Source organism: Rattus norvegicus, chromosome 1 (assembly GCF_036323735.1).
Source record: "Rattus norvegicus strain BN/NHsdMcwi chromosome 1, GRCr8, whole genome shotgun sequence".
NCBI classification, from domain to species: Eukaryota; Metazoa; Chordata; class Mammalia; order Rodentia; family Muridae; genus Rattus; species Rattus norvegicus.
Window position 1 is genome coordinate 117371539 of NC_086019.1, and position 23791 is coordinate 117395329.

General features: G+C 41.2%; 1 protein-coding gene across 2 annotated transcripts in view; it reads right to left on the minus strand.

Moving 5' to 3' along the window:
• The window catches only part of Gabrg3 (gamma-aminobutyric acid type A receptor subunit gamma 3), a 623439-nt gene extending 608207 nt beyond the window's left edge, over positions 1–15232 (minus strand). Inside the window, exons 1-2 of one of the 2 annotated variants that reach the window (XM_017589765.3) lie at positions 10747–15232; positions 5695–5843 (exon numbers count right to left, since the gene is read on the minus strand). In XM_017589765.3, coding sequence (XP_017445254.1) covers positions 5695–5843; positions 10747–10799 — 202 coding nt within the window. In that variant the 5' untranslated portion in view covers positions 10800–15232. The remainder of the gene's footprint in view (positions 1–5694; positions 5844–10746) is intronic. The other variant, NM_024370.3, reaches the window with a different exon arrangement.
• Positions 15233–23791: the final 8559 nt, after the last annotated feature.

A 23791-nucleotide genomic window follows, 5' to 3' on the forward strand; every position in this document is an offset into this window, starting at 1 on the left:
CATTGCTCTCATTGTTTGTCACCTTTAAAATGGAGAGAATGGGAGGAGTGGGTGATCACAGATGTCCAAACTTGTCCTGCAGTATTTAGACTTAGTTCATGCTGACTAACTTTATTTTTATGTTTGGGAATCTCATACCTGCATATGTTTTGGTCAAATCCATACCGATCTCTCTTCCAATTCCTTCCGTACCTCCCAGTCACTTTTCACTTTATGTGCTCTATTTTAAACTACTAAGTTCCAATCTGTATTTTCAGAATGTGCTTTGGTACGAGCCCATCTAATGGAGCCTCTTAGGGACCACATCCCCAAAGAAAAGTGTCTCCTTCCCCAATATCAGACAGCAATTCCAATAACTCTTCAGTAAAGAGTGGAACTTGATGGAACCCTCTCTCATTCAGGCTAGGATTTTAGCAGGCTTGACTGTGTGCAGGTCTTTTGCATACAGTCACAGCTACTATGAGCTCATGCATGTACTGGCATTATCATATCAGTAGGCACCCACTCCCTCTGGCTCTTAAATTCTTTCCATCACCTCTTCTGTGATGATTCCTGAGCCTTGGGGGAGCAGTGTGAATTAAATATCCAATTTAGAAATGAGCACGTTATATTCTTTTTTCCTGTACACACTAACCAGTTGGCCTTTGTGTTAATTGCTATCTACTGCAAAAAGAAACTTCTCTAATGAGAGTCAGAGATTCACTATTTTATGGTTATAAAGGTGAGTACTTATAGAGAAATTTATTACTACACTGAGTTAGTCAAATAATAATATTACACTCCCCTAAGGACTATGACCTTCATGGTCATAGGTTCTCTCTTAGGGTCTATGACTGTCTTTCTTACTTTTCCATTGCTATGATAAGACACCATGACTGAGGCAACATATAAAATATGACTGAGATATCACATATAAAATAAATTATTAATTTGACTTAGGTTTCAGAGGGTTAAGTGCATAATGGCAGATCAAAAGAACAGCTGAAAGCTTGCATCTTGTTCCACAAACACAAAACAGAGAGAGCAAACTCAAACATAACATGACTCTTCTAAATTTCAAGCCTGCTCCCAGTACCGTACTTTCTCCAGTAAGGCCACACTTTCGTCCTCCTCAAGCAAGCACTACTTTGAGATCATGTATTCAAATATGTGAGCATATAGGGACCACCACAATGGCATAGCCAGTCAGAAATAGTCTTGAGATTTAGGCCCAGTTAAAGACATCAGGTATAAATTCCACCTTGTTTTAAATTTAGATTAAAGTTTATAACACTCCAACTTGGCTTTATATCCAATCAGAAAGCTGTTGGTTACTATAATACTTGTTCCACTAGTGCACAAGTGGCCATATCTTGCTAGACCAGGCATTCTTGTAGCCCACAGCTTTCACATATGTGTATTTATTAATTTTCTTCCTTGGTAACATGCATGGGATGTTCTAGCTCTATCAAACCTTGCCAATATGAATGAAGCTTCCAGGTGTGTGCCAGCTTGATTTGTTCATATTCCATGAATGAACTATGTGGTGTCTACAGTAAAAGTTATACCATCAAGTTCCAAAGGATAACAAAAACAATGTCTATATCTTATAATGCTTGGAGATTGTTCTAGGGAACCCACTGACAAACAACCAGAAAATAAATAACCCATGCCAGGCACAGGCTTTTTTATTTGATAGTCTATGGTTTCTAGGAGAGAGAATATCCCCATTAGAAATTAAAACCATTTAATCTCCTTTTATGTGTATATGTATATGTGTATATATGTATATGTATGTATACATTTGATTTTGCTCTCTGTTTTGTGGTTGTGGATCAAGATGCAAGCTCTCAGCTGTTCCTTTGATCTGCCATACATGCATATATATATATATATATACATATATATATGTATATATATATATGCACACACACACACACACACACACACACACACATATATATGGGAATTTAAAGTAGTAGGTTCCTAAATGACCTTTTCAAATGTCTTTAGTGTTACTGACCCTCCCCCATTCTCCCTCCTGCTTCTGTAACCCTTCCAACCTCCAAATCATTTAACCCTTCCTAGTTCATCATTTTCCCACCCTGCCCCCCTTCATACCTAAACTACATTCTCGCCCCTTCCCTTTAAATCTGCCCCTCACCTGTCATGGTCGCTTACTAGTTTCCTGGTGTCTATAGTTACTTTACTTTAACATACTGATCTATATATTCAAAACTACCAACCACATATGAAAAAGAATATGAAGTGTTTATTTGTCTGAATTTGGACTGCTTAGGATGAATATTTCTAGCTCTGTCTATTTAACTGAAACTTTCATAATTTCATTTTTAACAATAAATGTACTGAATTTTAATCTTCACTTACAAGACATATAGGCTTATTCCCTGGCTATTGTGAGTAAAAGATCAATAAATATGGATGAGCAGATATCAATATCTAGAGTTTTTGGTTACAAAACCCAAGAATTGTATAGCTAGATCATGTAGTAGATCTATTTTTCCATCTTTCTAAGAAATTTCCATAATATGAAGCTGCAAAGCTTCTGTAAGGTACAGAGCACTGTCATTAGGACAAAACGGTAGCCAACAGGTTGGGAAAAGATCTTTACCAATCCTACATCCGATAGAGGGCTAGTATCTAAAATATACAAAGGAACTTAAGAAGTTAGATTCCAGAGAGCCAAATAGCCCTGTTAAAAAATGGGGTACAGGGGTTGGGGATTTAGCTCAGTGGTAGAGTGCTTGCCTAGGAAGCGCAAGGCCCTGGGTTCGGTCCCCAGCTCCGAAAAAAAGAACCAAAAAAAAAAATGGGGTACAGAGCTAAACAAACAATTCTCAACTGAGGAATATCGAATGGCTGAGAAGTACCTAAAGAAATGTTCAACATCCTTAGTCATAAGGGAAATGCAGATCAAATCAACCCTGAGATTCTACCTCACACCAGTCAGAATGGCTAAGATTAAAACTCAGGTGACAACTCTTGTTAGCAAGGATGTGGAGAAAGAGGAACACTCCTCCATTGTTGGTGGGATTGCAAGCTGGTACAACCACTTTGAAAATCAGTCTGGAGGTTCCTCAGAAAATTGGACATAGTATTATCTGAGGACCCAGCTGTACCCCTCCTGGGCATATACCCAAAAGATGCCCCAACATGTAACAAGGACACATGCTCCACTATGTTCATCGCAGCCTTATTTATAATAGCCAGAAACTAGAAAGAACCCAGATGCCCTTAAACAGAGGAATGGATACAGAAAATGTGGTACATCTACACAATGGAATATTACTCAGCTATCAAAAACAATGAGTTTATGAAATTTATAGGCAAATGAATGGAACTGGAAAATATCATCCTGAGTGAGGTAACCCAGTCACAGAAAAAGCACACATGGTATGCACTCACTGATAAGTGGACATTAGCCTAAAATCTAGAATTACCCAATATACAATCCACAGACCACATGAAGCTCAAGAAGGACAATCAATGTGCAGATGCTTCACTCCTTCTTAAAAGGGGGAACAAAAATATCCATAGAAGGGGATATGAAGGCAAAGTTTGGCGCAGGAACTGAAGGAACAGCCATTCAGAGCCTGCCTCTCATGGGTATACAGCCGGATAAAGATGTCTCCTGAGAGGCACAGCCCAAGCATGACAAATATAGAAGCATATGCTAGCAGCAAACCATTGAACTGAGAACAGGATCCCCATTGGAGGAATTAGAGACAGGATTGATAGAGCTGAAGGGACTTGCAACCCCATAAGAAAAACAATGCCAATCAACCAGAGCTCCCAGGAACTAAACCACTACCAAAAGACTATACATGGACTCACCCATGGCTCCAGCTGCATATGTAGCAGAGGATGACTTTGTTGGGCACCAATGGAAGGAGAAGACCTTGTTCCTGCCAATGCTGGACACCCACCCCCACAGTATAGGGGAATGTCCGGAGGGACTCAAAGGAGGGTGGTTGGGGAGGGAAACACCCTTATAGAAGAAGGAGAGGGGGAGGGTATAGGGGGCTTATGTCCAGGAAAATGAGAAAGGGAATAACATTTGAAATTTAAATAAAAATATCCAATAAAAAAGAAACAAACATAAAACTGCAGAAGGGATTTGCTAAAGAGAGTGCTTTGGAGTACAGTGGTCCTGAGCCTATCAGATAGTCTATGTATGTTGCTGATGACAGAACTGGAGAGCTTGGGCTACTCAAACCCTTTGCAGTCCAGGAAATTAGGAATCAGCACAGTGTCAAATGCTGAGCTACAGAATTTGGATTTATACTACTGGACTGTGGGTTTTCTTTAATGTGATTGTTTTTATGCCCCAGTTCTTCCCTTTAGCAGTAAGAAATGTGTAACTTATTTTTTCTACAAGTGTGAGATTTTGAGCTTTTAGAAACACATCAAACTCGTAAGTCATTGGAATTTAAGTTAGACTGTGGGACTTTAAAAATTATGCTGCATTTTATGTTATAACATTAATATAACCACTGGTGAGGAAAACTTATGATTTAACTTTGTGTATCAAATTTCTTAATCAGCTTTTTTTCATACATCAAACCTCTTCTCCTGCTTGAATCTCTGCCCTCACTTACCTCAGTGATCTACTGTGACCTGGAAAAGTAACCTTAAATAAACTCTTTCCTTAATAAAGACAAAACAAAACTGCAAAAGGGGAATGAATTTATTAAAAAGGTAAAAAAGAAAGAAAGAAAGGAAGAAAGAAAGAAAGGGAAAGAAACCTCCATGCTGATTTTCACATTGGTTGTACCAGTTTGTGCCTGCACTAACAGTAAATAAGTGTTTCTACTTTCTACATCTGTTTGCCAGCATTTGTTTGCATTTTCTTTGTTTTGTTTTGTTGTTGTTTATTTTATCTCTAGCTATTCTTCAGGCATCGCATTGAAGGAACATTTTTAAAGAAGAATTGAAGTTGGAGAGTCGTGGCACTTCTCATCGCTATATACAAAAAGAAGTAAGGCAAGGAAACTTAACATGGTTTATCCAGTATAGCGGTGGATACCCACATTTAAAATTCTCCTTCCTTAACCACAGGGAGTTTGAAATCTCATGCCAGTTAGAACGAAGGTAATTATAGATCCTGATACAGATAAAATGCAGTCCGGGACTTTGTGTCAAAGGCACAGAAAAGGTGACAAGCCAATCAGCACCTTATTAAACAGAGTCTTGTGGAAAGAGTGCTGAGAAACTCCGTAAAAGGAGAGCCAATAAATCAGGTTCCATCAATATTAAAACCCTTCCTGTGAAGGATCCTGCAGAGAGAATGAAGACGGGCTACAGATCCGACAGACAATAAAGGACCAGTAAGGAGCTCTCAATCTCAGCAGTGAAAAGGTAAAATAAAGCTTAACCATACAACTTGCAAAAGAGGGAATAGCATGGGTCTCCATCCCCACAAAGAGCGTGTGCTGATGAAATCTAAATATATGCAGCAAGGTTCAGAACACTGGACGAGAAACCAAAATCGAAACCTTAAGGATATGGCAGAGAACACAGACTCACAGGTGGCCACCTCTTGGCTTTGCCGTCACTCACTTCAAACTGTGACAACTACAGTTGAACTTATTGCACTATGTTAGCAACTCTGGATTTATAATTATTTAATATGAAAAGTCTAAATTTGAAGATTATCATTGCATCTTTTATATTGGAATAACAAATGGAACTCACTTCCAATGTCTGGTCTCAACTTTTTGTCATATTCTCGCAGCAATTTGTTGAGAATCAGTGTCACATCGGTGTCTTGTGATTTGGGTGCCAAGACCCACTTCTGGTTTGATGGAGAGTCTTCACTGTCATCCTCTTCCACCCTCCTGGACCTGCAGTTATAACACAGTGTGACACATAAATTGTAACCACCCAGAAGATTCTTTACATTTCCTCCTTAAAAGGAGGAATGCTACTAAAATGCTACTAAAATGGGTGAAAAACCCCCAGGATCTTCCACCTAGTCATGCGGGTTACCTGTAAAACTAAGAGAAGGAAAATGAAAATTAGGAAACATTCTATAGCAAGAATGCAATTGCTGTTAGCAGAACAGCCCAGCCCAAATTAAACAGAGGAAGGCGATGGATCAACTGGTGCCAAATTGGCCAACAGGAAATAAAAGTACTTTTCCAACCTGTACTGGGTTGGTCTGAGCAGAGACCATGGGGAGAGAAAAGAAGAACACACCATGGGGTAGTTGGATTGTGAGCACAAGACCATGAGGGTTGACCAGTTGGAATAGGAGCAGCCCAGGTAGAACATGTCAAGTGGTATCTTGGAGATAGTGATGGGGAAATAGACATAGCATATTGGGTTCATATCTGCCTAACTCTAGTGCTTTAAGGCTTATTATAAATATAAAGGTTTTGTGTCTTTTTGGGTAAACTAAATGATCTAAGGTGGGGTACGAATCCCCAAATAATATTTACCACAACACCAACTTGTCAAAATTAGATACCCTTCTGAGTACTTGGTAGAGTTCTTTCTAAGTCCCACCACCAAGACTATGGGAGGCAGGAGTAGCTTTTACAGAATGGACTCATTGAAAGCAGCTGACTCTGACTGTGCTTTCCATGTGGCCTGGACTTTGGGGGATAATTGTGTGGACACTCTGAGGTGGCTGGCTTTGCTGGCACTCAGCGTGGGGAACAGCCAGGAGATATGTTAGCTGATGACTGTAGAATGTTCTCTGGCAATTTACACAACTTGATCACCAAAACTGGTTCATTTCTTTCTCAGCAGGCTTTAAGAATTAAGTATTTTCTAGTGTGTCTTCAACCCTGTGAGCGTTTCAGTGAATTCCAATGAGAACCTGGATATCTCTGACCTTCTGTCCCACTCTGCTACGCACCACAGCCCTCTCTACAGTGATTCATACCTACAGGGGCTCTGACGAGGAGAACCCTCAAGCTAACAGCCGGTTTTAACTCAGAGAATGAGGTTCTCTGTGTCCCAGCACCTGGGGCTTGGAATGGAAAGGAGTTTCCTTCTACCTTGAAGCAATATTTCCTTGCAGGTGGGAACCTTAGAAGAGCTTAAGAAAGAAAATTCCTGTCCAAGTTCACCTGTGTGTGTGCCTTAATGTCACTTCTCTAAAAAGAAGGTTCGTGGCAACACACTGAAAGGGGTTTGTCCTAACTGGGTCCAGGCTCATTTCCATCACAACTTCCAGAGGGGGACAAATGCCAGCTCCTCGCCAAGATGCTTGACCTCAGGCATGTCACTTTTCTGAAGTTAACAAGAAGTCCATGAAAAGTCTAGTCATTTTAAAGTCCAGTCTTTCATCTTCACTCAAATCTTCAGAGGCACACACACACACACACACACACACACACACACACACACACACGCACGTCAGCTCTTATCTGCACCAGTCTCTTGTGTGGTAAAAAGCTATGGCCGATGGGAGTAGTAGTCCAGCAGCCTAAACCCAAATCCATGCACTGCTGTCTCTTCTTTACTAAAGCCTTTTCCCAGGACTACTGGAACAGACGAAAATTTGAAGACGGCGGAGTCTAAACATAAAATGATGCTCTCTTTACACATGAAGTTCATAAATGCATCTAATCATCCCCATCTGACTAGTTCAACACGGCTGCTATGTAAATGGTTGTCACAAGGTATTGACTAGGGAATAAGGGCAAGAAAGAGTCTGCACATGCTCAGAACTATTTTCCTAATCAAGAGCTGCTGGGAACTGAAAATGTGGTTGTGTGGACATGAAGGAACAGCTATCCATGTGTGAGAGAGCTTGATAAAGAGGCTTGTAGGATAGCTTTTGCAGTTAAGCTTCTCCTCAACTGATCTCGAACTGAACTTTATTTCATGAGTACCTGACTGGCCCAAAGATTAAATTAAATCATCCACAAACTCCAAAACAGTTGTGGATTTTACCTAAGCTGAATCTTCACCACCTAGAAAAATTTAGGATAGTTGATACCCCCCTCACCCATTAAGGAGAATGCAGTTCCCTACCCGTAAAACTGTACTTGTACAAGGGATATTATAGAACTTTTAAATATTCAAGTATTTTACATAGTTAGAAGCTGTATCAGGATTATTCATTGTGTCACCTTGCAAAGCAAAAGAAAACAAGAATAGGTAGCATGAATCACGTGGATGACTGATAGCTACAGTGCCTCTAAGACCTAATAAACTATTCCAGAACAAAGACACTTGGGGACTGTGGAAATAGATAGGTAGGTAGATAGTCCCAGAGAAATCGGACCTCCCCAGTTCCCTGCTACCTGCCTTTCTCCTGACCTCCGTGTCTTTTCCTCCTCCTGTCTCCTCTTCCCCTGCCCTCTACTCCACCACTACAGAAGCTGCTGGTCTGCGGCTCCATGGTCCCCCGCTGCCCCAACAGTCAACTGTGCACAGGCAGCAGACTCACTCCCATGTTAACTACATATATTCCTATACTCCTGCATAGTCCCAGAAAAGCTGGTTACTTCAAGGGCAGAAATTTTATAAGGAGTCTCATTCTCCCTCTAGCGGTGAGAGGTGTTATCTGAAATTGCATAAGCTTCTTCCTCAGTTGCTAGGGCAGGTGGGAGTTCTGGGGATAAAGTGCCCTGAGAGAAAAGCCAATCTCACCTCAGGGGACCCACAAGTAGGTGGATAAAAGGGAATTTCCTTTCTCTTTAAAATTTTACATGGGGTTATATATTACATTAGGAGCACTCTGTAGGTCAGATTGCTGGTTCATTAACAGTGTTGCTGCAATTAGCTTTTTCTTAAAAATAAAACAAACACAAATACTTTTTCTTATCAGAATGGCAGAGACAACATTCAAAGGAGTTTTCAGTATTAAAAAGAACTCCTGAACTCCCCAAATCAATAAGCATCAAAAAGAAGCACTGCATTTCCCTGTGCAGTAAACTCAACCATGAGTGTCAGGGGTCAGGGAGCGCACCCCCTCACCCAGTTGTAGGCAGGCAACCCCACTCCCACTCCGTTGCAAAACCACAGAGCATCCTGTCAGAACCTATCTAGAAAGGATCCATTCCAGCTAGGCATCTTGAATGCTGAAGAGAATCCTCTCAAAACTAACAATAGATTGAAAGATTGATGAGCCATTCAACTCTTTCACATGTTTGTAAAACCCATTAAAAAATCTCTTCAAAAGTAAGACATATAGCAATAAATACAAAATGGGTTCTTTTAGAACTGATTTGCAGTCATGATTACCGAGACTGCAAACTCAACAGAGAACATAGGAACATTAGTATGTGCACCTTGGCTGGAAAGGAAAGATGAGGGATCCCAGGAGCTTTTGTGTCGTTGGGAATCTTCAGAAACCAGAGTACTCCATCTTCTCTGGGAGCATATATAATGACGAGGTCAGGTGTCAGCTTTCCTTCCAGAACTGCAACTATAAATCTAAATAACTGATTGAAACCTGAACTTCAAGCTAGATTTTTGAGTTGGTGGCTATAACGAGGGACTTGGTGATGTGGCCCCAGCCTTATTATGCTTCTGGGGGTATTTGCCTCTAAGCTGAGATTCCTCCAGGCACAATCTCCTTCAAAACACACTTTCCATTGCACTTCCTAACTCCCTCCCTGGAGAGAAGAAACTTTGGTGGAGAGGCCTCAGGATCCTTTCCTTCCTGAGTGACTGTTCCAAGTCTCCACAGTCAATTCCGCAAGAACAAATTCTTCGTGGTGGGGTGGGACTTTCTTCCTTAGGGTAAGGGCCTTGGTTATCTGGAGTAAGAATTTGGGAAGCCCTCCCTCATAGTTTTGGGGGGAGTTATTAGGGTGTCTTCCTAGTTCTGATATTTCACAAATGTGAATGAAAATAAAAGCCTGTGGCAGCGATAGGACCTGTGACCGTCAGGGATAGCTGCTTTCTAACTTGTTTTCTAAGCCAGGAAATTGAGAAATGTCAAAACAAGTGTGTTCTGGGAATGGGGTGTCCTCCAATTCCTGGGGTGACTGTAGGGAAAACAGTCAGGGATTTCCAATGCGCAGGGGTAGTCTGCAGGCTCTAACCAGAGCACCAATGTGGGAGATGGAAATTAAGCATGTCAGCATCTCTAGTTGTGTTTATGGCAACAGGCTTTAACCCTTTTGGTGCCACTGCCCTCCTCATGAGTCCTCTGTCTATGGAGTGCTTCTTCTGTTAGCTGACTGCTGTTGGTTTTGGGTATTCATAGTGAGGTAATTCTTACAGCTTCAAGAAGGAGCTTCCGTGTAAACCGCAGCATAGTTCTTTTATAGAGACCGGGGTACTTGTGTGTGGTGTAGGACCTGGAGGAGAAGCAGGGTTCTTCCTGACCACCTGCCCTAGCCCCCTCCACTTGCCTTCTGTCAATTACCTCTTCTGTAATCTATAAAGGGTGGTTGAGAAAACGGAATTCCTGGGTCCGGAGGTTTCTTTTCAATGATGGTAAAGATAAAGTGTTAACCAATGTATGTCAGAAAGCCCTTGGATAACTGATGAGGAGAAAGATAAGGCCACTGCTTCATCATTTTGGTTTTCCCAAGTCCCTTAAAACCATCACATCCTAAAATCACCTAAACAGTCCCCACACAAACCGGGTTGCAGAGGGCTGCAGCGCCCTAGAGAGGGGATCTGGTCCTGGGGGAGACCTACAGGTGAGGTGCGGGAACCTTCCCTCTCCTGCAGCCCAGTGGACGGCGCGCACCTGGGACTGGCGGCCGGCAGACAGCGCCCCCCGCCGCCCTCGCGCCCCCGCCGGCCTTGGGGAAACGCCTGGGAGCTACTTACCGAGCATGCAAGCCCGAGAACAGGCAGAGGAGAAGCAGCAGCTTTGCAGCCATGACTCTCCGGGCGCGGGTCCGAGGCCTCTGCCGGGCTTGGTCTCCACTCGCTCGGGCGCTTACTAGACTACCACGGGCTGCAGCGCCCTGGTTCTGCGGACCGAGAGGGACAGGTGTCTGCTCCGAGCGCCGCGTCCCCGACGGTCCGGCTCTGCGGGGCGCACACGAGCTGGGGTGCGTCCACTCTCGGGAGTGATCAGCACGGGGAGGGGGGACAGCAGGTGGCCGGGCGCCCTCCTCCCGAAGCACCAGCCCGCGGGGCGGCCCGGGCCGGCTCGGGGCTGTGCACTGGGGCAGCTGCGCTCCGAAGCGGGCGGGAGGTCGCGGCTGCCTCGGTGGTGCCCGCCAGCCGCGGCGGGGAGGAGTTTCCCCAATTAACACGCTTGGCAACGCCAGGCGAAGGCAGCGAGGTTTGAATGGACTCGGAGTTGGGAGGTCGGGAAGGGGGCGGGGCTGGGGGTGGGAAGGAGAGCTTGGGGATCCCACAGGGAGGCGCAGAAGGGGCCTGGGGACTGGCCCGAGTCATTGCTGGAGTCATGGGCACTGGTAGTTTTACTGCAGCGCACCCACCCTGCTTGTCCCCTGTGCCTTGTGCCTTCTCTTAGGGACGCCATTGCAAGTAAGTGAGATGGTTTGCCAAAAGGAGATCTTCTCTAGGGTGGTGCTTGCTTACCTGAACTCCCCCTGGTGCTCATAACTGTGGCTTGCTGGGGAAGTCCCAACAATGTCCCCTTTTCTCAGAAAAGAAAGACTAAACATCATCAGTAATTAGTAGAAGTGAAATGTTTGAGTCCGGAGAGAAGGCTCCAGACCCAGAAAGCAAGGTTGGGTAGGACTGACACTATTTTCATGTTCCAAACCGAAAATTGCCTGTTTTTATATGTATGATCATTTAGAAAGCTAATCTTTTGACATGCAAGTATTAACTCCAAAACAAATAGCAATTTTACTTCCATATTTGAAAAACATTCTAGGAAATACATTTTCAACTACTATTCATAGAAACACGACAACTTCATTAACACTGGCTCTTATAAGAACTAGCCTTGTAGCCAATCTTCGATCATCACTATAAGTAGCTGTGCCTGCTTGCAGGAATCCATCAGTTTTGGGGCTGTGGATTGCTGGCTTTCTTTCAGAGAAGGAGGGGTTGGGAAGGTCACTGGATCCCCACCTGGCATTCAGACACTTCTCCCAGTCCTTTGTTTGCAGTTTTGCTCCCATTGCCAATAGTCTGTGTCTAGGGGAAGGAGGTAGTAGAATTTATTATAGGCTTGGAAAAACTAGAGGAAGGAGATGGGGAAGCCATTAACCATGTTAAGTGATGTTGTGTTGTTTTGTGATCACCCAAGATCCTGTCAGCAACCTCTTACCTCTGTAGGTACGGCCAATAAACTCCAGGTCCACAAGCTGAACTGTGTGGGGGTGAGCTTTGTTTTGTTGTTGGGGCCCAGGAGGAGGGTGTTGACAATGTTCCCCCCCAAGAGGAGGGATTTTAGCAACACTAACAGTAATTTTTCTTCATAAAATACACAGAAGCAGGATGAAGCTCTTGGGAATTCCCTCCTTTGTCTCTAGATTCACAGGTAAGAAATGTGAACCAGCAGGAGGCTGGAGACTGTTCTTGGTACCAGTATTGCTTTTAAATAAGGAGTGTGCTATCTTGGTTAACATGAAGCCACTGCCTTCTGCCTGCCTCAGTTCACCCCAATCAGGAGATTTTCTATCACCCTTCTTTACCTGCACTTATGTAATTAGTTTGAATGTCTGTGTTCTGTGGAGATCCTGAACAGCCAGCATCTACCTTTCTCCTTCAAGTTTCTACCAAACTCTCCTTCATCTCTAATTTCTGTACCATACAAGGGGACCCTTCAAAAGCTAGTCAAAGGATAGTGCAGAATTATCTTGAGTCTCTATACACATGCAATCCTGTCTCAAATTTTTACTCCAAGGACTGGTTTCCAGGATCCCTGGGAATGCCAAATTTGTCATAGAAAATGTATTGCAATTTTCATAGACCTCTGGCATGGTTTAATCCATCTCTAGATTATTTGTAATGCCTACTATGTATAAATGTGATGTAAATAGTTGTTATGATTGTTTAGGAAATAAGATAAATGCCAGTCTGGTAGTGATATACATTTTAAAGACAATATTTTTATTCAAGTTTGTTTGAACCCAAGGATGTAGAATACATAGATATAGGAGAGCCACCTGCATGTTATCATCATGCAAATTTTGAAAATAATCTGTAAGAAAACTAAAGGTATATGTAGGATTCCCTTCATGCTTCCCTTTTTGACAATAGTTATGGGAACATAGATGATAATAATGTCAGGCATGTTTCCATGGGAGCCAAGAGTCAGTGTCCTTGATTCATTTAAATTCTTACCACATAATTCCACTGCACAATTAGGGAAAAGTCCCAGAAGGTTAAATACCACCCCCCAAGTTGTGTTCACTGTCTCTTGGAACATGAAGCAGGGCAGAAACTCATGGCTTCCTCCTGTGATACTGTATTCTCATCATATTTTTTTTAATTTTCAGAACATGAGTTGTTTACAATCTATTATACAGTACAGACAGACTGGCATTTGGATGGCTTTGTAAAATGTCAGCATAATGAGAGGTGTCCTGGGATTATATGTGTCTGTGTTTATCACAACTTGTCAGTAGGATAGATGTGAAACCTTTGTACGGCCCCATGCTGGTGGAGTTTATTCTTTTCTTTTCTGCATAGATATGATGTGCTATTATTATGAATGAGTGCGACCTGACCTCTTCTGAAGTTTGGAATGCTTTGCTCCACTTATTGGACACAATGGGCCGGCTTTACAGAGCTGAATATTTTACTGTAGAAAGCCTCCATGGTACAGCCTGGGGGAAAAATATTTTATGCTAAATGAGTCAGGAGGGATGAGGTATTCAAAGCAAGCTTTCTGAACATAAGTATGAAAGCAAAATGCAAGGTCAAGATTCTTCAAAGTGCCAGCTGTTAGCCTTTGATTTTCCTCCTTTGTCTAAACTGACCAGGTTGGGGTGCTTTGCTGAGCATGCACACTCCACTGCATAGCCTCGCTGCTGGCCAGCCTTTCTGGCTTCAGCACCTGAGAAACTTAACAGCTCCATTTGGGTGAGCAAAATTCACTTTCATTTTCCTCGGCAGGAAAATAAAGGGGGCGGTGGGAAGAAAAGAAAGAAAATTCTGAAGAAAAACACAGTACTTTATCCTAAAGATCTAAGGCTTGCCAGTCAATATGCAAACCTTAAGAACCAACAGTGCACTTGTTCAGACAGGTACAATGCTGGGGCAAGACCTAGAGGTCTGTTGCAGTTTGTGGGCTCAGCTACAGCTCCTCTAGGCAGGAGGTGGGGATGCCTGAAAACAGAAGCTGGCTGCTTTAGCTTGGAGATCCTCTTGTGGCTTCTTGGAGAAATACCTCTCAGGATTCCCTCTGCAGCCTCACTTCACCTCCTACCAGCGCCAGCCGTACATTCCGGATACCTAAACCACATCATCTGCTCATCTTTGCTTTGTGACTTTCTGTGGTCTTAGTTTTAAACAAAATCTCCTTTGTTCCAAAATTATACTTCTAAATTGTATTGTGATGTTTCACGCTTCATGAACAAATGTTCAACTCAATCAAAAATTACTAGTGAAGATAAGATTCATACCAGAAATGCACTAATCTTTATATCATGCTCCTGTGGCCTTTTAATTCATATTTACACTGTAAGTATAAAAGTACCATCTGCCCATCACCCTCATGGCCCTGTCAGAGTCGGCCATCCCAGTTCCTGAGCTCCAAAGACTAACCACTATTCAATCTGCCACAAGGGACTGACGTGCATGCTTTTGCACTTGACATTATACACCCAATAATCATGTTCTAAATAACCTCTCATTTAGAATCCTGTGAGTTGTGCCCATACTATTGAACAGCCAGTCATGATTTTTATCCTTATAAATAGTATTAGTTGACTATGAGAGTATTCTATCCCTTATTTACGAGGATGAAGGTCATTCCTGTGTCTGACCTCGAGTGGAAATACATGCTCACTTTTCTTACTTGTTTGACTCAAACAAAATCTCCAGGTCAAAAAGGTATTTGTTTACTGGTAATTAAAACAGTTTTCACCCAAAATGCATAAGGCGGTATGTCCCTGAACCACCACTTTGTGTCAGTTTTTGAGGAATGTAATCTTGCTACTCTTATTTTTATAATTTTAACTTTTATTGAAAATAGTTTTTTCATATGGTTTATTCTGATCATAGTTCTCTCCCAATTCATAATTGCCATTCTTCCAGTGACCCAAATCCACATCCTTCATTCTGTCTCATTAAAATACAAACAGAAATGTAAAAAAATAACAACATGAAAACAAACAAGTATAGGACTAAACAAACAAATTTTAAAAAAAAAGAGCCAAAAGAAAAAGCATGAGAAACACTTACAGGCACAGAGATGCATACCTTTTCACATATGGAAAAATACTTAAAAATACAAAATAATGTATGTATGTATGTATGTATGTATGTATGTATGGATGGATGGATAAAAATAATACAGTACACATAAACATTAGGCAGATGTTAGGGAATCCCAAGGAAGATGGAAAGAGGGATTGTAGAAGCCAAAGGGGTCGAGGACACCACAAAACCACAGTCCACAGAAGCAACGAGGCAGGTCTCATAGGAGCTCACAGAACCCGAAGCAACAATGAGAGTGCCTACATGGGTCTGTCCTCGTGCTTTGCATATATGTTATGGTTGGTAAGCTGTGGAAGCTGTCTTTGACTCTTGCCTGAATTTGAGATCCCTTTCTTCCTACTGGGTGGCCTCTTGTCCAGCCTTGATAAGAGTGCATGACGAGGCTTATTGTAACTTCTTATGCCATGTTTGGTTGCTATCCCTAGGAAGCCTACTGTTTTTTTAAGGGAAACAATGGGGAGTTGTGGCAGACACACTGGGAGGGGAGGAAGGAAGGGACACTGTGGCCAGGATGTATTCATGAGAGAAGAATTTTTTAAAAAGCAGTATATTTACACAATGGAATATTACTCAGTTGTTAAAAAATGCAATTGTGAAAGCACAGGTAAATGGATGGAGCTAGAAAATAATCATCCAGAGTGAAGACCCCAACCGAGACCCCAAAAGACAAATATAGTATGTATTCGTTTATATGTGAATGCTAGCTTTTAAGTCTTCAATGAGCAGGCTACAATTTCTATAACCATAGCAGTTAGGGAGTAGGCAGAGGGAAGAATCTCCCTAGGACAAGGGAGACAAGGCCCCAACTAGACATGTCCCATGACCAAATGAAACTTCCAGTTCTGGAAATGGGTTACATCTAATTGAGTTGTTGGCTGAAAAAGGCCCATGGAAACCCCCAAACAACTTGGGCCATTGTCAAGGGTATTAGTTACTTGCCACAAATTGATGGTAACACCTTATTTATTGCTGAGGACAATACCTACATATCTCACTGAACATGGAGAAGGTCAGCTTGTACCTAGCAAGAGCCTACACCCCTACTACTGTTCAGTCTACTGGAAGATACTCTACACACTACCAAAGGAGAAAAGAAACAAACTCTTTCTTCTACAATGGTGACCTGACTGTAAGATATGCAGGCACAATAGTAGATTAAACTTGTAATAATAGTTGGCTACTATCTAATTGGAATTTGGGCCCAATTTATGAGATGGCATCTATCCCTAATACAGCTCAAGTGGCTAAGAATTTGAGACAAGATAAGCCTTAGACCTAGCAGAAAACCTAATAGCACTGTTCTGCTGAAGGAATGTAAAAATAAAATGATTCCAAATGGCATTTCTTCTATACTCATTGATCGGCCTGTGGCCCAGGTCTCATCAGCAAAGCTTCTTCTGTCAGATGGGGACAAATAGAGAGAGCCCCAACTAGACCAAGTGCAGAGGGTGAAAGGCCTCGGAATACTCAGTCTTAAATAGAATGTCTCCCTCAAACCTAACCCCTCAGGGTTCAGTGAACTCTTCTCAGAAAAAGAGGGGACAGACTGTAAGAGTCAAACGAGACAGAGGACAACAAGGAGACAAGACCAGCTAGACTCAACAGAACTGACTCATAAGGACTTTGGCAGCATCCATGGGGCATGCACAGATCTAAGCCAGGTGATTTACCAGGCTGAGAGAAGATATGGACACAAACCCCCATCCCTAAACCAGATGCTATCTCTAAGTGTCCCACAAAAGGAAAATTAAATGTCCTCCAATGGAGTCTCACTGGGTAGACACACCACTCTTAAGATGATGCAGTAGATGACCTACACTAAATAAGCTCATTGTCATTTTGGAGGTTCTTTGTCACCTAAAGCTTTTTCAGGTATACTTTTTTCTTCTCAAATTTTTCTGGTTTTGTTTTTATACGGTTTCTGTATGTGACTATATGTCAGTTTTTGTTGTTGTTGTTGTTGTTGTTGTTGTTGTTGTTGTTGTTTTGTGCTTCTTTGTCTCTTCTGATTGTTTTGTACTATTCCCGTTTATTTTTACTTTATTTTATTGTTCTTTAAATGTCATTAGTTTTCCTTCTTTTTAATTTTAGATTTATTTATTTTATTTATAAGAGTACACTGTAGGTGTCTTCAGACACACCAGAAAGAGGGTACTGGATCCCACTACAGATGGTTGTGAGCGACCATGTGGTTGCTGGGAATCAAACTCAGGATGTCTGGAAGAGCAGTGAATGTTCTCAACTGCTGAGCCATCTCTCCAGGCCTACCGTTAGTTTTCAAATGAGAGAGAGAAAGAGGGTATGACTATAGGTCATTGGGAAGGTGAGGAGGAACTGGAAGAAAGTGAAGAAGGGAAAGACATAATCATAATATATTGTATGAAAAATATCTATTTTCAATTAAAAACTGACCACTCCAAAAACAATAACAACGACAACAAAAACAAAAACAAGAAAAGGTTAAAGATACTGGAAGCAAGAAGACAAAGAACAACTTTCAGGGATACATTAGCTTTACTCACTACTTCTCATGCAGCATGTGATATAACACTGCTGTTACAATGTATGACTGCATAATGGAGCGCTGCTGTCTAAAGTCTCCAAACAGCCAGTGTGGCTTCAGAACCAGAACTGGATCTTGTTTGTAAATTATTCTTCATAGACACAAAACAAAGGGATAATTTTTTATTGAAATAGTTAAAAGAAAGCATGAAGGAACCTGGGAAGTCTTTCACTATAGGACAAAGGAGGAAGACAACTGAAAGTGAACGCCATGTTAGTAGCCAGTTTTGTTGTGGCTGTCATGTGACGGTGTATAGCAATTTCAAGTCACCACAGTTTACGCCCTAAATATGTACATTTTTTTGTTTGTTGTATCTAAATAAAGTGGGGAAGTGTGTTTAGATTAAAAATAGAGAAGGACATAAATTCTAAGGTCTGTAGTCAGCTTGATGAGGCTCTTGTCTAAATCTTGGATAACATCAGAATAAAAATAAATAATGACAATTCTGAATTTGAAACAATAAAGCACAAGTCTAAACTACAGATAATAACAGAGATGAGAGAAAGTACCTCCCAATTATACCATAACCCACTAATAAATACTGAGTAGCATTTGAGCTAGAAGATCGCTGTTTTACAGCCAGCTGCAAGAGTTGCTATTGCATAAAACTAAAGTAGTTAAGTGCTCTCAAATAATTTCCCCAAAGAACAGTTAACATTTAAAGGAATAAAAGAGTAGCTGTATAGTGGAGAAAGCTGGCAAACTGAACCTTAATGCAAAGATCAATGTGATCCAACAGGACATATTTAGCAATGGGCAACACTAAGAAAAGCAATACTGTCCAAAAATACATAACCTGGACCCCTGAGAATTCTCAGACACTGAGCCACCAGTCAGGCAGCATACAGGAGCTGATATGAGGCACCTGACACACATACAGCAGAGGACTACCTGCTCTGTCCTTAGTGGGAGAAGACGTGCTTAACCTTCAAGAGATTTGAGGCCCCAAAGAGTGGGAAGGACTGGTGGAGGGAGCATCCTGTTGGAGACAGGAGGGAGGAGAGACGGGATGAGGAACTGTGAAAGGGCAGACTGAGAGGGGGACAATGACTGGACTGTAAAAAAAATAATAATTAACAAAAAATGACACACTTCTTTCATTTAAGTTGATGAATTGTAGACATTTGTTAGAATGATATAAAGTTGAGCAACATACAAGGCAAATTGCCCGAAGGAAGAGGTTTGCCATCCTACACTAAAGAAACACTTCAATAACCACAAAAGAGACCTGGTACAGTAGTGCACACCTTTAATCCCAGCACCCCAGAGCAGAAGCAGGCCGATCTTTGTCAGTTCAAGGTCAATATAGTGGACATAGAGAGTTCTAAGCCAGTTATGTCTACATAATGAAACTCATTCTCAAAATCAAATTTGCAAAAGAACCACAAATGCAAAGACAAGCCAGTATGTTTAAAGATGACTGATCTCATAGAAGAAAATACTCCAGTTTCTTGCATAAATCTGAAGAGCATTTGATAAAATCAAGACCACAGTGAAATATCAGAATGGCTACAATTTTAAAAGGCAGTAAAGTCACATTTTTTTTTCAGATTGGTAACTGACTTCAGAGTAGGAACATTAAAATCCAGAAGAGCTGGGGACAATGAACTCCAAGTTCTAAAGACCAATGAGGCCATCCTAGACAACAAAACTGTCTATCATAGTTAAAAGAAAAAGAAAACTTTTTATTATTTAACAGGCTAAAAGAATTCATGTTTATTAAACCAGCCTTACACAAAGTACAGGAAGCAATAATCCAAGAGGCTATAGAGGAAAAAAAGCTATAATCTCTGAAATATAAAATAAGACTAAGAACATAAACAGAAATAATAAAATAAAATTGATATTCCAATAATAACTCTAATATTAGTAACTGCAACTCCTCCATCAAAAAGCATGGATTGATTTAATGGATTAAGAAACAAAATCTAACCAGGTGTGATGGTATATACCTTTAACTCAGTACTTCGGAGATAAAGGCCTGAGAATATCTGAGAATTAAAGGCAAGTTTGTTCCACACAGCAAGTTCCAGGATGGCCAGAAATACAGAGAGGCATGTCTTAAAAATCATTGTTTTGTTGTCCTGAATAAGATCACTTATTAAAAGATTTGTACAACATTGGAGTGAATGGATAGAAAAAGTGTTCCAAGCAAATAGGACCAGGAAGCAAGCCTCTCTTGTTGTCCCAATATCAGATAAAATTGACTTCAAATCAAAACTAATTAGAAGAGATAAATAAAGACACTTCATGCTCATCAAGGGAACAGTTAGCCAAGGAGACATTGCTATCCCAAACATAGGCACCAAATTCTGGCATATCAACTTCATAAAAGGCATGCTATTATACCATTATTAGTCTTTAAAACACAGACTAATTACAACTCAGTATTAGTAGCAATTGCATCAATCCAATTTCTTCCATAGACATATAGAGAAAAGTAAGCAGAAAAACATTGGAATTAAATAACTTCATACAACAAATGGCCCTAACAGAAGCCTACAAAATATTTCTCACAAACACCAAGGAAAGCTCATTCTACTCAGAAGCCCAACCAAACCTCTCTAAAATAAGCCATATCCTGAGTCAAGAAACCAACTTTAACAAATTCAGAATGCCATGTATTCTATCTGTCCACAGAGCAATAAAACACAAAATCACCAGCAAGAAAAACTCTGGAAATAATAAAAGCTCATTACTGAATGACAAATGAGTCAAAGAAGAAATTAAGGAAGATATCAAAAGCATTTCCAGAACTAAATGAAAACAGAGCAATACCTCTGGGACACAGTAACAGAAGTCCTATGACGGAAATGTGTAGCTCTAAATATCTGCACTTGAAAATTAGAAAAAGCTCAAATAAAATGACCTCATGATATGACTCAAGAGTTTGGAAAAACAAGAACCAATCAAACCCAAATCTAGTAGACAGAAATAAATACTAAAAATCAGAGCAGGAATTAGTTAAATAGAAACAAGGGGGGGGGATTGAAATCAACGAATTTAAGAGCCGATTCTTTTGAGACGATAAACAAGATTGCCAGACCTTTTGCCCAATTAGCCAAAAGAAAGGTAACTCAAATGAACAGAGTCAGAAATAACTAGGAAAATATTACATTAGCCATGGAAGTTCAGTTATAAGGAAATACATCATACACTCATAATGCGGAAGATGAAAAAGAAATGAATTTCTACATTCATTCATCCAACCCCTCCCCCCAAATTAGACCAAAATGAGATGAACAATATAAGCCAGCCTGTCTCAAATAAGGCAATCAAAACCAATAAAACGCCTTGCCTGGATAGATTAACAGCAGAATTTCATGATATTTTTCTGTTATATTTTCTTAGTTCTTTAAGACTTATGTACAATGTGCTTTGATAATATTTGCACCCCCCCTCAGTTCTAAGAAAGTCCATCTTCCCTTCCCAACCTGTCAGTGCCTTCATTTGCTTTTAAAACCATCCAGTCTACTTTGTGCTGCCCACATATTCTTGTATATGTGGCTTTCCCTGAAGAGCGGTCAACACAACAGGTAGCACATCTTTAATGAAAACTGACTCTTCCATTCCTATCAGTGGTCAATCGTCAATAGCTACTTCTAGGAGGGACTTTAGGACCAATTCTCATCTCTCTGCTGGAATTTCTCTGGCTTGAGCTTAAATCTTCTTGTGTATGCTGTTTCAACTGCTGTGAATTCAGATGTGCACTTATCTTACATTGGGCAGTAAAGCACTGTTTTCTTGTAGTCATCTATCACCTCTGGCTTTTACTATGTTTCTACTCTGTTTTCAACAATGATGCTTAACCTTGGAAGAACGGATTGATCGTGATATAAACATCTTCTTTAGGACAGAGCATTCCTAGTCTCTTATTCGCTGCACATGGACCATTTGTGGGTCTGTGTTAATTATCATCTACTGCAAAAAGAAGTTTCTCTGGTGAGGGCTATGCTTTGTGACAGACTTCTCCTGGAGCACTTCAGCACCAGTAGTCTATTCACTATAGAAAGGGAACCCACAACAGACCAAAGAAATGGAGATGATTGGACCAATATCCAACTTGGTGAGCCAATAGGTTTTATTGGGGTTACTTATAGGAATATGGGTGAGTGGTTATTTACAAGATCAAAAATGACTGAGAAAGCTGTATCATCAAAGCCCATCACAACCTGAGTGACAGTTCACAAAAGCTGGAAATCTGGAGCACACTGTACAGCCTGAAGGCAGCTTAACAGGTTGGAGAGTGTCCTATCTAAGTGGCTTAGTTGTTCTGAGCCTCCTCTGGTAGCTCTGGTGGTTCCTGCTCCTTACAGCGAATCTTCAGAACTTGGCTTGTCTGAGTGTGACTTTTAGTAGTTTTTTCTGTATATACACCATGATTGGAGGGAGTCTAGTGAATCTGATTAGCTTCAGGAACTTCCTGAAGGTAATTTGGGATGTTTATATCATGTTTTAACAAGCTTGGGTTCAGGATGTAAGGTTTCGACTTCAGGTTAAAACTGCTATATAACAGATTGTCTTCTTGTACTTTCTGCTACTGGGGTAAAGGGCATGATCCAAAGTGGCTTGGGAAGAAAAAGGTTTATTTCATATTAAAGTTTGTAATCCAGGCCAGGAAGTGAAAATTGAAACCTGGAGTCAAGAACTGCAGCAGAGGCTGTACAAGAATGTTGCCTACTGGCTTGGTGTCCATGGCTTGATCCACTTGCTTATTAATAGGCACTTTCTCTCACTTGGTGACATATATATATATATATATATATATATATATATATATATATATATATATATATATATATATATATGCTAGATTAGGCCAAATTAAAAGTAGATTAAGGCAGGACTCTTTTTATTTTTTTCTCCATCTTTATTAAATTGGGTATTTCTTATTTATATTTCAATTGTTATTACCTTTCCCGGTTTCAAGGCAAACATCCCCGTAACCCTTCCCCTTAACCTTCTATATGGGTGTTCCCCTCCCCATCCTCCTCCCATTAATGCCCTCACCCCCTCAACAATCCCGTTCACTGGGGGTTCAGTCTTGGCAGGACCAAGGGCTTCTGCTTCCACTGGAGCCCTTACTAGGCTATTCATTGCTACCTATGAGGTTGGAGTCCAGGGTCAGTCCATGTATAGTCTTTGGGTAGTGGCTTAGTCCCTGGAAGCTCTGGTTGGTTGTCATTGTTGTTCATATGGGGTCTCAAGCCACTTCAAGCTCTTTCAATCCTTTCTCTGATTCCTTCAACAGGGATCTCATTCTCAGTTTAGTGGTTTGCTCCTGGCATTCACCTATGTATTTACCATATTCTGGCTGTGTCTCTCAGGAGAGATCTACATTCGGTTCCTGTCAGCCTGCACTTCTTTGATTCATCCATCTTATCTAGTTTGGTGACTGTATATGTATGGGTCACATGTGGGGCAGGCTCTGAATGGGTGTTCCTTCAGCCTTTTTTCTAAACTTTGCCTCCCTATTCCCTGCCAAGGGTATTCTTGTTCCCCTTTTAAAGGAGGAGTGAAGCATTCACATATTGGTCATCCTTGAGTTTCACGTGTTCTGTGCATCTAGGGTAATTCGAGCATTTGGGCTAATAACCACTTACCAGTGAGTGCATACCAAGTGTGTTTTTCTGTGATTGGGTTACCTCACTCAGGATGATATTTTCCAGTTCCATCCATTTGTCTATGAATTTCATAAAGTCATTGATTTTGATAGCTGAGTAGTGTTCCATTGTGTAGATGTACCACATTTTCTGTATCCATTCCTCTGTTGAAGGACATCTGGGTTCTTTCCAGCTTCTGGCTATTATAAATAAGGCTGCTATGAACAAAATGGAGCACGTGTCTTTGTTATATGTTGGAGCATCTTTTGGGTATATGCCCAAGAGAGGTATAGCCAGGTAGTGCAATGGCCAGTTTTCTGAGGAACCTCCAGAC